This window comes from Tubulanus polymorphus, chromosome 1 (genome assembly GCF_964204645.1).
Source record: "Tubulanus polymorphus chromosome 1, tnTubPoly1.2, whole genome shotgun sequence".
NCBI classification, from domain to species: domain Eukaryota; kingdom Metazoa; phylum Nemertea; class Palaeonemertea; order Tubulaniformes; family Tubulanidae; genus Tubulanus; species Tubulanus polymorphus.
Window position 1 is genome coordinate 10,610,373 of NC_134025.1, and position 14,234 is coordinate 10,624,606.

Genomic DNA, 14,234 nt, shown 5'->3' on the forward strand with positions numbered 1-14,234 from the left:
TTTCAAAATCAGTAAGTCAATTATCTAGTTGAAAATCGTTTCCAGTGCAATATTAATTCGATAGCCATCTCTAAAACTGAAGGAAGCATTCGTAAAATAGTTTTTAATCTCGTAAAATCTATACACAATCGATGTGTACTTGATTACAGAATCACATGTGCCTAAATTCAAGGTAGGCCTGATACTTGGGTCTTTTGCGTCGCATCATCTATTTCATTTTCCAAGCCTTATATTCTTGCATCAAGTTTTTACATGGAAAATCTACGAAAACTCATGCGAATGATTTCATTCTATTTCCAGGCGTTTCCGAACGCTTTTTGACGATAGAAAATTTCGCTAAATAAAGAGAATAGCAAACTTAATCTGCGTGGGATCATATACGTATACTAAATACCCCCATATATCCATGTCACCGCACGTAGTATCGACGTAAAGTGAGTCACCATCGTCAAATTATACATATATATATATATATATATATATATATATATATATATATATATATATATATATATATATATATATATATATATATATACATGCATACAAGTAATTAGTCGTACATGTATCAACATACGTTGGAAACGTATGCTCCTGCATAATCGCAAATCGATGTGCACATTGATGATACGCTTTATAGAGAGATATCAATACCCATAAATCATACATGCGAAATTTACAGAGAAGACCCACCACGACCGATATTGTTTTTATGTCGTCGGGAGATTTTGTTGCATAGTTTCCGTTGGAAATTTTTAAATTCCAGCTATAGAACTCGCAGCGCAACGTGAAACAATGCCTCAACTTACGAAAGGGCTCCGTGAGATTTTTACACGCACGAAATGCGCGAACTTTTAATCATATTCTCATAAAGATCAGACGCATGTCATCTGGAATGATATTCCAAGAACTGGCCCCAGAAATTGATAGGAACTTTTAAAAAACTTAAGTTTTCTTTGCAAAATCTGATTCAGTTAGTTTAAAAGGCTGATGAGCAAAACCCCAATCAGTGTTTGGCAGATCCATCTACTGCAAACAAGAGCACCAATGGTTGAAACTGAAATGTTTCTAACTTCCTTTATGCCGACATGAAATCATTTGAAAGCGATGTATTTTGATGTCTTATTTTTGCAGTAAAAAATGCGCATCAAAGCTGAACATTCTATGATGCAAAAATACTGGCTCTCGTCCGATGAATGAATCGTTGATGTATATAAATATATTTTCCGACGGTCCCTGCCTAAAAGCCTTTTGAGATAAGTTGGACGACGGGCCGACCGATCTCCCTCCCCTAAGTTAAAGAGGTTGAAGAAATATGTGACCGTGAGGCCTGCAGTGTGCTAGATATGACACAGGGAAGTAGTTTGTCACTGTTATGATAATCTGTTCAATAGTTGTACACATTTTCACAAATTTTTCAAATAGTTTTTTTCGGGATATCTTGTCCGGTTGTATAGGCAAACGATTTGCTCAATTCGCCCTTCCCCCTGATAATGTGGCTGTTAAGATCCGTCATCCAAGTTATTAAGAAGAAACTTTAGATACACTGATAAATCACTTGTTTGTTTAACACGAGTAAAAACGTGTTGAATGTCGAGTCAACCATCAAAAATGTTCGGTGCATTTCATCAAATATTTCGCTCAATCTCGCTTCGGTAAATCTTCGGATATATCTCTTGTCTCGAAGGTGTTAAAACCAGCCGAGTTAACAGACTCTATCGCCACGAGGTTGGCGCCAGATCGCTGTGATTCACTGGCTCTCTCAAGACATTCCGTGGTCCTTATCTCAAAACCAATGTATAATTCCGCATTATCAAGAGCCCCACGACTCGGCGTTAGAAGGCAAAAATCGTCATTTAGACGTCATGGAATGCCTGAAAGTCGAATCGAAGATAGTCAGTTGTTGATTTGGGTTGCGTCATTTTCCTTTTTCCGATACGCTTTCTTTCAGCAACGTGTTGATCGATGATTTTTGAAAATTTTAGAAAACGGAAGCATCCTTTTCGATCTGTGCGTTATCATAACAGTCAGTGAAACAATCTATAAAGTTTAAAACAAACGTGAACGTTTTTACTTTTTTCACTTCGATATCTACTTGATGCCGCATCCTGGACTATAGGTATCGCGTGGGTGATTACCTATTGGTCTTCGTGGGAAAACAAACGTGCATTTTTTTCCGTCTTTTTCAGAATTCCTGTGGTTTTATTCATATCGTGTCATTCGATAATTTTTTCGTTGATAACATTTCTCTCTTGTCTGGCTATAATTCGATATGTACACGAATCTCATTAGAAATATACTCTCCAAGTTGGGATACTTTTTCATGATTTTCTATCGTTTAAAAGCAATTGATAATTTCAACTGAATTCACTTCAGGGATCGGGCTTTGAGTATGATTCAGTATGTACCGAACATCAAGTCGTCAGTTTATAATCCGCTTTTGCGGCTGATTATCATGTCCTTCACTTTGTATGACTAAAATACTGGCGCCAAAAGATCAAAGACGAGAATGCAGAGGAGCCATTCGCGCGCGCATGATATGATATGATATTTCATTCTCGAAATGATGATTATCAATTCAAACGCAATATATATAAATCTACGTACTGGCAGAAGCTTCGACGGGTTTGAAAATGTAGGTATTTTCTGTGAAGCTGTTCAGATAATGCAAGGCTAGGTAAGGAGATTTTCAAAGGAGTCACAATACCCCTCCCAAATTTTGAAGCTTCTTAAATTGTGAACAAAATTCAGGCAAAAATCAGTGCCCCAGGAGAGGCTCGAACTCTCAACCTCCGCATAGCTCAGCCTGGACTGTCTATAAGTACGGCGCGCTAACCGATTGTGCCACTGGGGCGCTTGTTAAACCGCGTTGAGTCACAACTACATAAATGCTAGCATCGTTATCGATCGCGTGAGTGTCAAACGCAAAGTCAAGCGTCAACGAATATTTATTCGTATTGAAAATCGGTCCTCGAATTGATATTATCATATTGAGTTAAGTTATCGCATTCTAACGGTTCCAGGGGCCAATTTCGAGGCTACGGCCATGGAGATATTTTCCATGTTCACAAACTTTGCTGCTTTGCAGCAGTTTGACTGCTTTATTTGGCTGCTTTGTAGCAGTTTGAAGCTAAATTTATCTCTATGATTAAGATGAAATCACAAACCCCATGCAATTGAATTTACTAAATTATTACGCATTTATGTAGAGAGTTCGGTAGATAGATCACAAACCCCATACACTTGAATTTACTAGATTATTACGCATTTAGGTAGAGAGGTCGGTAAACGAAGGATCCACGAAAGCTTCAAAAGATCTACTAATGTTTTGGATCATTTTGTAATCAGTGTTTTAGAATAAAACGGTACTTCAAGTGATATTATTGTAAACCACTTCCAAACTCATGTGTAAAGGCGGTATAGAAATAAGACTTATTATCATTTTTAAAAGCGAAAAACAAAATTAAATTTCATCTTTTTAATAAACTATCTCTTTCATAAACGGTTTAATCCATCCTGTTGATTGGATTTGTTGGATATCCTGATATTCTATTTGTAGGGGCAGACCCAAGGGGATTTTATGGGAGTATCGTCTGCCAAAAATTGCTGCAGGTAATGCACAAATTATGAATGTATTTTTCATTAAAATACATATATCACATTTAGAACTGCGCTTTCCCCACTCTGCTCAAATTTCTGGATCCGCCACTGATTGGATTGAATTTCCTTTTCTTCTTTACTTTCGTCTTTCATTTTCGTCAGTGGTTTGACAATTTTATTCGAATCATTACGCCACTCAGAACCGTCTCTACCTCTTGCAGTGGTCGTGGCTCTGTAAATCTTGTGAATATCCATGATATTTTCTGTTCAGTTAATAGAACAAGCAACAGAGATTGAAAAACTCGCGCATTTTATAGCAAATGACTAGATTTTTTATTATATCATTAAATATTCAATATGTCAACAAAGTCGAACCGGTGTACAAAAATCCTTTACACAACTTTTATCAATTTGTACAAGATATCTTAATTACACCGCGCATTTTCTTTCATTTATATATATAATATATGCAGCATTGGATTACCATATACACTTATATACATTGTGTAACATCTTTTTTGATAAGACACATTCAAGCGTTCGTAATTGATGAAAATGAATTTCTCGTCGGATTAATGAAAATGGACCTTATACACTACATACATTAAAACCCCTAGATCCAGTTCTACGCAGTTCTGAATTAGAATTCGAGTTTAAACATTGAAAATGAACTAATCTTAACTCAGAATCAACTCTAACTCACGACTAAAGAACTGGATCCATAGTTTTCAAATTTTGCGATATAAATTTGACAGAAGTGTGCATATACTATAGAACTATCATTGCTGCCTTATAAGTTTTGAGGCTTTCGTACAAATCGTAACTTCGAATCGAAATTCAAGAAAAAGAAATCGAGTATCTACTTTACAAGGTGATAGTGTTTTGATTATACCGTGAAAGCTATACAGACTTGTACAACACAGAAGGCTTATATTCATGGAACAATGAATCCATGCTTTTAAATGGTTTGATATACACGGGGAGCACCATCGAAGATATAACTAACCACTGAAGAAAAGAACACCAAATACAGTTAAGACAAATAATGACTTTTTTGTGTACACACACGCAAGTGTATAGATGTTTTTATCCCTCCCGATAAAAGAAGACAATAATATAGATACGATTACATGTGTTGAATTTCTACATAATTACACGAAGTTTAAACTAAAACAGAACCCAACGATTCTCATACATACACTAATACAAATCGTGTGAATATGATTTTAATCAATTTATATACAAAAGAAGTAATACGAAGAAATTATTTATGAGTCTGTTTTTTAATTTCGTTACGTCTAAGCTAAGACGGCTATTTTTTTCTTACACAATTTCGACGCCGAAGCCGAATGTCGCATTCGTCAATTGGAACAGACAATATACTGATATATAATGATAATAAGATATATCTTACGTTAGGAAATAAGAAAAAAAAATGAATTATAGCCATTCAAACCCCACAGCAAAAATTACTAAATAAATGTCCATTATAGGAAAACGAAGAAGATACATGCATAAAACGTCTTTGAGTACGTAAGAACTCGGCTCTCTCTCTCTCGAGTTTTTCTAAACTTGCAGCAGTATTTGCATAGTTTAAGGCATTCGGGTGCTAATACTGCGACGAAATATATCGGTAGAACGCGACGAAATGGACGTTTTTGATCTTTCTTTCGACGCCATTCGTCACACACCGAAGCAGATGTTCTTGTCATTTTTTGTGTAGATTATCTACTATTGTTTTTCTCACAATTTTCCATGCAAAGAGTACAAAAATGCATTCGTCAAACTTATACGAAGAAGTCCCTGATATAATACTCTTAAATATGGATTAATATAAACATAAACATGTATATCATACATCATGTCTTAGAACAATGGATAATATAAATAGCTTAATATGTTTCTAGGCTATTTTGCCAGTCAAAGAACGCATCAGCACCACATTTCAACTGAAATATACATTTTGAGATTGAGTTTCGACATTAGTGCCGTGTCCCTTTCTAGGTGCGAGTTCAAGGTCGCAATCAGTTGGTATAGAAGAAAATTTTAACTCACAACTTTTTTGGATCGGAACATTGATGGCGTTGGTGGTTTACAAAATCGCGCTCGCACATATGCGATCCATTTTTATCAAAACACTGCACACAGCTGGTGGAATGTTGGTCGGTTCATATAAGTTATCGATGACATATATATAAAAAATACTAATCGCTAATCTTCAATTCAATTCGATTGAAGGCGTGTTTCATAATACACGCTCAATGGCTTATAGTAGTAAAACGCTTCATGTTTCATAAATAGATCGCTTTGATTTTATATGTATTGATTCTTTACGATAATGATATGTTCTCTTCCTGCGATGTTCTACGACGACCGTTTATAAAAATACAAAATTACCGAAATTACAAATCGATATTTTAAAAAGAATTGTTCCCTCTATCGCGCGGCCGACATTTTACCGAGGTATGTATATAATAGGCATGTTGGCATTGATAACATTTTTCTGCGCATACAAAATATACGCCAGGGCTTTTCGGTTTTTATTCCCACGATAAGGTGTTGATACAGAAAACTTAGACCTGCATGCACTCGACGCCCCGGGAAAAGGTGGTTTTTGTTACATCATTAAACATAAATATGTACTGTATAAATGCACTTGGCTGCTGTGTGTTCATATAACACGGATATAAAATACAAAGTAGGTGTGACAGATCGAACTGTGTGTGTATACCGTGTTGATCGTATAGATCAAAGGCGCGTTATTATGGAAGATGATTCATAATCTATCGAATAGCATAAGTTATATATAAGCGATTACGCGTTTTGGTGGTACATATTTAGATATATATATATATATATATATATATATATAGTTACAAAAAAATTGCCGACTGTCCATATATACTATATAATGATGGAGCATATAGGCGTGATTGTGTATTGTATAAGTGGAGAGATTACGTGCCCTCGTCTATCATTCATACTTAATTCGACAGTCAATTCTTTTGTTTTTCTTCAATTCACTCAATTCAATTGTCCCTGAGTTCGTCATTTTTCGTAAATAGATCGCAACATTTTGATCGTGGCTGCTGCAGCTACCGATTCCTGACGTACGCGCGCGGTAACGTCGCGCATACGAGGGAAAGCGAGAGACAGTTTTTACAGTTTTTTTATGGATGGAATGTTCCCGATGATGATTTTTCGCTCTTTGAACACCACGCAAAATGAAATGTTCGTCTGCTCCGGGAGTGTAGTTGTTTTCTTTCATACGTTCGATTCGATTCCGTTCAGTCTCGGTTCTAATACTCGCGGCGTTTTCCCTGAATTAAGCGCTTGTTCGAACTCAAGCAGTTGTCCCATGAAGTTGAAGTTCGGTGATATGATTGCCCGTTTGTTTTTCACGTACCGATACGTGTCGATCATCGACATGAGAGTGTGTTTCATAATGTAGGCGATGGTGATGGTGGCCGACCTCGACACTCCCGCGTGACAATGTATTAGAATGTTGACACCGTTGTCCCGAGCTTCGTCTGAAGAATACAAAAAAGTCATCTTATTAATAAAACATTAAGATAGATTCGAATAGAAAATGCAGGATGAATCATTTTTACACGAAAGAAAAATGTTCTTCAGTTTTTTGTCGAAATTTTCACTTTCGAGTTATTTTCTCAACGAAAAAATCAAAGATATTTAGAAGCTTATGATTAATACCTCTGTCATTCTATGATCAATAACAATTAAATATTTCTAAACAAAACCCAACTAATCGATTGATTGTATGCCTGTATCTATAGTTCTCCTACGACATCAGGTTACCTCGGGCCACCGTCCGAAGTATCCCTAAAAAAATCGTCAACTGATCGAAGTTAGTTGAACACTTAACAAAGTTTTCCCGATTCGCATAACGATCATTAATTACGGTAAGTCAAAACACGCAAATTACGCCAAACGATAAATCGCTTTATTGTCGCGAATTGTCTCTCTCATTCTTTAAGCGCCGTCGCGCCTTTGGGTTCGCCAGAGCTGAATGGCTCATAAAGTGCGTGGTCTCTCTTTAGGAGGATACGCGCATCCATTGTGATATAGACGCTAGTTTCGTGAGTCATTCCTACGAACGCTCTGTGAAGACAAATCGCTTGCAGCGATGACGTTACGGAGCAGGTAACAATGCGCCGAACAATAGCTTTCGACTATTGTTCTATTTCTTTTGTAATTATGTTACTGAAGTCCTCTCATTATTGAATATGATACCGGGGTGATGACTGACTCATCACCGATGCCGAGTTTATCACATCAGACAGAGGTGAAGTCAAACATTCTGATGACAATCCAGCCAATTTGAAACATTCAAGATTGATACCCCGGCACTCGAAGCACAAACAGGATCTCTCTTGAAGAACGCTTACGAACTTTTTTATTCAAGTGATTATTTGATGATTTGTTTTACGATGAAACTAACCTCGTATTCGCTTCTGCGAGCGCGATAGCTTTCCCGAAAATAATTACCAATGTAAGGTAAACAAAAATCAATAAGCGGGTAAAAAACTTTGAGGCGCTTCACACCGGACACGGCAAATAGACGACTTACGTCAACTACGAATTCAATAATCGACGCTCATTGATTTAATTAAAAGCTAGTTATTCAATCAACCCAAAAACAATAGTAGGTCGGACACCTGCTAACTAGGGTGCGAAAATGACTAATGATGAAGCCGTCAATTAACAATAGACTCACAATGGACGCTATTAGTATCTCTAAAGGTGAGTCATAAATGAGGGATGACAAAGACTGGGAGACCATTGGTCCCATCTGTCTCCATTGTCTACGACAAGTTTACAATGCACACATTAAAAAGTTTCAGTAAGAATTATAATCGTTCTCCAATATAATCGTCGATGGGTGTGCGTGTGAGTCAGAGGGGCAGCGAGGAGGAGCGTGTCACTTGCCTGTCGATCTAAAAACCTCCTCGTCCTCCGGCGAGGCGCGGTTCACGTCGCCCCGTTTGAACCGCGCTATTTTGAAAACACGGCGGTAACGGTTTTTTTTCTCTTTTCAGTCGGAAACGATGAATAACAGAGGCGACTTTCTACTCAAATAAAAACTAATGTCCACAACATATTGAACAATGAGGTGACTCATGTTGCAAATGTTGCGATGCGGACAAAGCAGCCGAAAACCGTTGCACTTTTCGGAGGTATTTGAACCGAAAGGTTTAAACAACTACTTCCCTAGTTAAAATACTGCTATGATATCGCTTATGTCGGGGTGTATGAAAGTAGTTAGCAAATAATTAGTTTCACTTAACCGTTTCAAACTAAACGTGATTTCCAAGGATAAAAAGATTCCAAGTTCATTCACCGACAGTTCATTGACTGAGATACAATCGACCAAAACGATCATAATAGCGAACGGGATGGGAAAAATATGATGAATAATTCCCGCTTGTAAATACAAATATAAACACATATATACTCATGCATTTCATGTGGTAGGTTTGTTTTGCGAATCAATACCAGTATTTAGAGTTTAGTAACTGAGTCACACTAAATAAACGAATTGAACTCGTGGGAATTTCTACCGAAACTTCCTCTTTATTGCAGCAGCCGGAAATTTTCAAAACGATTTTACGTCACCGAAACGGCCGCTGTTGTATACGACGTACTTACCGATAAACGAGAACGCTTCTTCGAAGTACTGTTTGAGGTTTTGTTGTCCGGAATCCGTTGCCGGCAAACGTTTGTACGTGATTCCCTGATTTTCGAAGTGTCCAGGAATGTGCGACGTCACATTCAGAACGTATGTTATTTTCAGGTCGTCGAGGAGATTTTTGTTGGCGGCATCTCGCTCATTTCCTGCACCGAGAAACAAAAAAACAAGGTTTTAAATGTTTAATCACCCTTGTATACTTTCATATATATATCTATACTTTTATATAAATGCGTTGTTGAATTACCAGAACTATAGCCGGGTTGTACAACCAAAATCAGCGCAGTTCGTTTTATGCGTAATCTGGCATATTTATTATCAAATTATGGTTAAACTACTCCCCTCGTATAGTCTAATCATTTCGATTTCACTGTTTCTTAATCGTTCAAAAAATTATGATTCAACTCTTTCCAAAATTCCATGCCAATTATGGCAGAATTTCAATAAGGCAGCACTTAAAATAATAATCGAACGGATGTTTCCGCTGGGAGTGCGGGGCAATCAACATCAATGCGCCGATGTTTTTAGATATCTTTCTCCGTACGGCGCATTGTTAGACCTCCCGCGACAAATAAACGCAATTATTGCCATTACAAATCACTCTTCTCGTTTTACCGAGTGGCCAAGGCAAGATTACCGCGTTTATTAATCAAGTGGATGATCTTTAGTCCAAACTCATGCGGCCGGAAGTCGATGGCGCGTGATTCGGTTGTCAATATCCGCGCAGGAAAAGGTGATGGGAGTGCACGCTTATGCGTGAGCAACTGGTGGAATTCCTGACGAAAAGCGATTTGCCACATGAAAACAACAAACCACGCCGGCAGTGAAAATACTGAGAAAGTTGAATAATGATATTACGGGGTAACTCACCTAAATATAGAAAAGGCAATACTGGTGACGCTTTGGCAGTTTCTATGTCCGGTTCGTTAGCTGAACTAGTCGGACTGTAAAGTGTCGAGCAATTCTGACGTGGCGACTTTACTGAGTTTTCGCACAGTCCTTGGTACTGTTTGCGAAAATCGGTGATTCCACCTGTAAAATACGAAATTAGATGCAATTTTAAGTGGGAACATCGTTTAAGCGCATTCCAGAGCAAAAGCTAACTAAGTATCGCGGCCAAGGACTTTTCGTTCGTTCGTTCACGCGTGCTCGCGATAAAGGCTCATTCGATTACCTGTAAGGCGGAAAGTTAATGCGAAAAATGTACCTCGATGAAAAGGAATAAAAAATCGAAAATTTAAAAAAAAAGAAATCGCGTATAAATGAATGGAGTCATGAATACGTAACGCGTGTACCTAAAACTAATCCACCTATATCCAAAGACGACATTGATGAAAGCCTGTATCCCATAGTATATAATTAGTCGTGTTGATGTTGACTGACTGGTGGACCAACGCACACTAGGTGTGTTACCAGTTGGTTAATCAGCGGTGTTCCCAATCTGACTCACTGATTACTAGGGGTATATGGCAAAGTGTTGAGCCATCTTTGTTTTAGGTTGATACATCGCTTGTCGATGACTCATGCCCGCGCGATACGACTCAACTTAGGTGGCGCTACGTTTTCGCGCCGCCCGAACAATGGCCGCGACGCGGAACCCTCTACAGTTGGCACGTGTTCGAATTTTACTATGAAACCGAAGGCTTGAAATATTTTCAAAAACTTCGAAGTCGAGTGTTAGCGGCTTTCTGAGTGCCGTGTAGTTTATGCGATGATGATTCAGAGATCAGCTGAGCACCTCATTGTCAACTAGACACCGATCATTGTTTGTACGAGCAAGGGCAGATTGATGGCCGCGAACAATTCGGCAATTCATGTAAGGGTGGAGCGACGTCAAAGGTTTCGTGGTTACTTCAATAAAGAAAGACGTTTACAATTTCTAAAGATGCGATCGTCGAGAAATAAAGCCGTGAAACGTTATGAGGTACAATAAATGACTCATACTCATATTGAACGGTGCAACCAAAATTTTGATAATCTTTTGAAAAGGCGGATGCTCACAAATTCAAGCGCAACGTGAGTCATTCGCGCCAGGGCACGAGGTACAGTTTGATTCTTGATCGCGTCGGGCAACTTCGCGGTACTACGTAGAAATTCATTACGCAGATAGTTTAACGTTATTAACCATTCGTAACATCAAAATAACAGCTGCATTTTTTCTCAATCTCGAACATGCTATTATTTACTTTGTCGATACGGCAACAGCGCCGACATAAACATATAGTAAAATGACGTAAATCGGGTTTGTTTAACTACTCTACCACGCCGCGCTACGCACGCAGTTCGTTGAAATCGGGACAGACCAAATTGTGACTAAGAAATCGACGGTAAAAATAAAATACCAGACATCGTAGGCTGCATTGATACCGAGAAATCGATCTTGTTTTAGCAACATGAAATTAAATTGTTGCACTGTGCAGCCTAAACAAACCTTGGGATTTACTAAACGGGCCGCTGACGTAAGTACTAGTGAGCTGTGCGTCATAGCGGCCAATGTCATAGAAATTTCCGAACGCGGTAGATATCAGACAATGTAAACATATCGATAAACGTGAGAACCTACAAGTGAGAGCGGTATACTAATCTCGTAAAATCGAGGTCAGATCTTGCTCTAAAAATGATGAGGCGAGTGGTATAACTAATCACACGAATACCACGTGAATTAATCATCAAACTATAAGTGATAGACCGCGTGACCATGACAAACTGAATATAACGTTACTCAGTACTGTCTGTTTGTCATGTGCAATTGATTTTAGAATCCGCTATATCTGATCCATATAATATAACCAGTACTGCAGCGAATATATTATAACTAAATATATATATATATATATATATATATATATATATATATATATATATATATATATATATATATATATATATATATATATATATATATATATATATATATATATATATATATATATATATCGTTCCTATATAGTGTATATTGATATAGCTCTTCTGGGGGCCATTTTCTCAACAACAAATGAACTAATGCCATAAAGTTAATGTGGATTTAATCCACGACGCTACGCTATTCTTGCCCAGATTCCGAAGATGTATTGCATGTACAAACGGATTTATGCGCCAGCACAAAGCGACTTAATTGATGAGCCATTGGGATGAGATAAGCGCGTCATGAAATGTGCACAGCAATGAAGTAACATATATAGCCCAATAGGTGATTCTGTATTATTCGGGCAAGAATATGAAGATAATTCTGTTAGATAGATACAAATTCTACTGAACATCATCAACATCACGAAAAGGAAAATAAGGAAGATAAAAAACATATATAAATCAAATGATACCGTGTATGCTTACCCTTCAAAAAAGCGATGTCTCTGTTTTCCCTGAGTATTGAAGATAATGCAAAATGCATGGGATCGGATGGATGAATTCCTGATAATTCGGAAGAACACTCGTCATATACGACGATGTCCCTCGTGTGACGTTTCCTCAAAAGTTCCCTCGTATCTTTCGAGTTAAGCAACTCGGCGATACCGCATTTCCCCTGCTGCAGTCTTTTCTTGTTGTGCCTGTCGGTACAGTTTATGTTCAACGCGCCCTGAATATGTCCCATGTTGTAAGACATAAACGAACGACAGTCCACGATTACCGGGGGTTTATTTCTGGTCATCCTACTCGCCAGTTCGTTCGGAGAAACCGTTTTCACCGCCGTGATATTCAGTGTAAAATTGTTGCTAAATCCGTGGTGATTGTCGTTTAGTTTCAGCTTTTTCGACGGCGGTGGCGAGCCCAACGTCGGGCGTCGCGGTGCTGCCAAACTTAAAGATCCAGGAGTCGTCGTGCGACCGCACGGCGAAGTCGCGCTGCTGGACATCCTGTTCCCGCTATCCAGTTTTAAATCCAGTTTCAAACTAACTCTCCGGTCCTGCAAACTCACACACGGCAAAACTTCAACCGAACTGTAACCCGTCATTGATCTATGGTCACAGTAAAACTATATATACTTCCACAGGATTATTCAACCCGAGCCGCGTCGCCAAACTGTCCTGAATACAACAGAAACCGTCGCTACCTTAACTTATCAGCTGATAACTCCGATCTAGTACAGTCTACTATATCAGACCGGGGGATACAACTTACTAACATTAATGATAACATTAAGATGACTATACAAGAAGAGAGCGAAGTGTACCCTACGAGCGATAGAGCATTGTATCCCACATCATTCTCGCTGCTTTGTGCTTTTACTAAACTCTCTGACTACTCTGACATGACATCATCAACGAACTCCATTCAACGCTTCCGATTTGCAGTTTGATTGTTATTGCTACGGTGAGTCATCCACTTCGTGAGCGTTCGGAATCTCGTCGGGTTCTCGCTAGTGCTCGTCAATTGCCGAGAGCCAACCTGTTGCTAGTTATTACTCATACCTCTTTCTCTCCCTAACGCGCACACAAAGGCAATAAAACGGCGAATTTACGAACGCACCCAATTCTAAAAGAACCTGTACGAAAATTAATTCATAAACCTCATACACACGATATTAGGATCGTTATCGGTTATTTGCTTGTAATTTCTTCTTCTTTTTATTTGAATTTGATTATTCCGATTATGAATAATCAATGGTTCTACAATGAGTCGAATGATCGTCGAACAGGGGAAATATTTCGAAATGTATCGGTCAATTTCCCTTCTCTTATTCGTCATGGTTTATACGGAAAACGTTTGAAAGAATCATGTCCTAGAACACGTCAACCACAGCCACGTCGGTTCGTTCCAATCCGCTCCTCATGTTACTCAATACGGAAGATGTATCATGGAAGCGGGAGAATGATGAATAAGAAGTATTTATTCCCCATCATCATCAATGGCCATACAGTTTATTAATATCGCAGTGGGAAATACGCACATCAAAATGTGACGTGTGTTACGGGTCTAAAGACTTTTT

General features: G+C 38.3%; 1 protein-coding gene and 1 non-coding gene across 3 annotated transcripts; both read right to left on the minus strand.

The window, feature by feature from the left end:
- Positions 1–2,762: 2,762 nt before the first annotated feature.
- Trnai-uau (transfer RNA isoleucine (anticodon UAU)) lies at positions 2,763–2,854 on the minus strand. Its single transcript is given in 2 exon segments — positions 2,763–2,798; positions 2,817–2,854. It is a non-coding gene; the product is annotated as a tRNA-Ile (tRNA).
- Positions 2,855–6,465: 3,611 nt separating this feature from the next.
- LOC141908224 (dual specificity protein phosphatase 10-like) lies at positions 6,466–13,656 on the minus strand. Of its 2 annotated transcripts, none has more exons than XM_074798160.1 (4): positions 12,641–13,656; positions 10,178–10,339; positions 9,268–9,453; positions 6,466–7,130 (listed from the first exon to the last, which is right to left on the minus strand). In XM_074798160.1, exons 1-4 carry the CDS (start codon positions 13,257–13,259, stop codon positions 6,865–6,867), a joined length of 1,233 nt encoding a protein of 410 aa, XP_074654261.1. In that variant the 5' UTR covers positions 13,260–13,656; the 3' UTR covers positions 6,466–6,864. The 2 variants fall into 2 exon arrangements, with proteins under 2 accessions (XP_074654261.1, XP_074654270.1); XM_074798169.1 differs by lacking the exon at positions 12,641–13,656 and adding an exon at positions 10,603–10,813.
- Positions 13,657–14,234: the final 578 nt, after the last annotated feature.

Bases quoted from the DNA above. Each gene is read 5' to 3' on its own strand.
- LOC141908224 (XM_074798160.1), bottom strand. From the start codon at position 13,259: ATGACGGGTTACAGTTCGGTTGAAGTTTTGCCGTGTGTGAGTTTGCAG. The intron at 10,340-12,640 runs GTAAGCATACAC...CGTATTTTACAG, and splicing joins AGACATCGCTTTTTTGAAGG to GTGGAATCACCGATTTTCGC. The intron at 7,131-9,267 runs GTAAGTACGTCG...TGTATTCTTCAG, and splicing joins AGAAGCGTTCTCGTTTATCG to ACGAAGCTCGGGACAACGGT.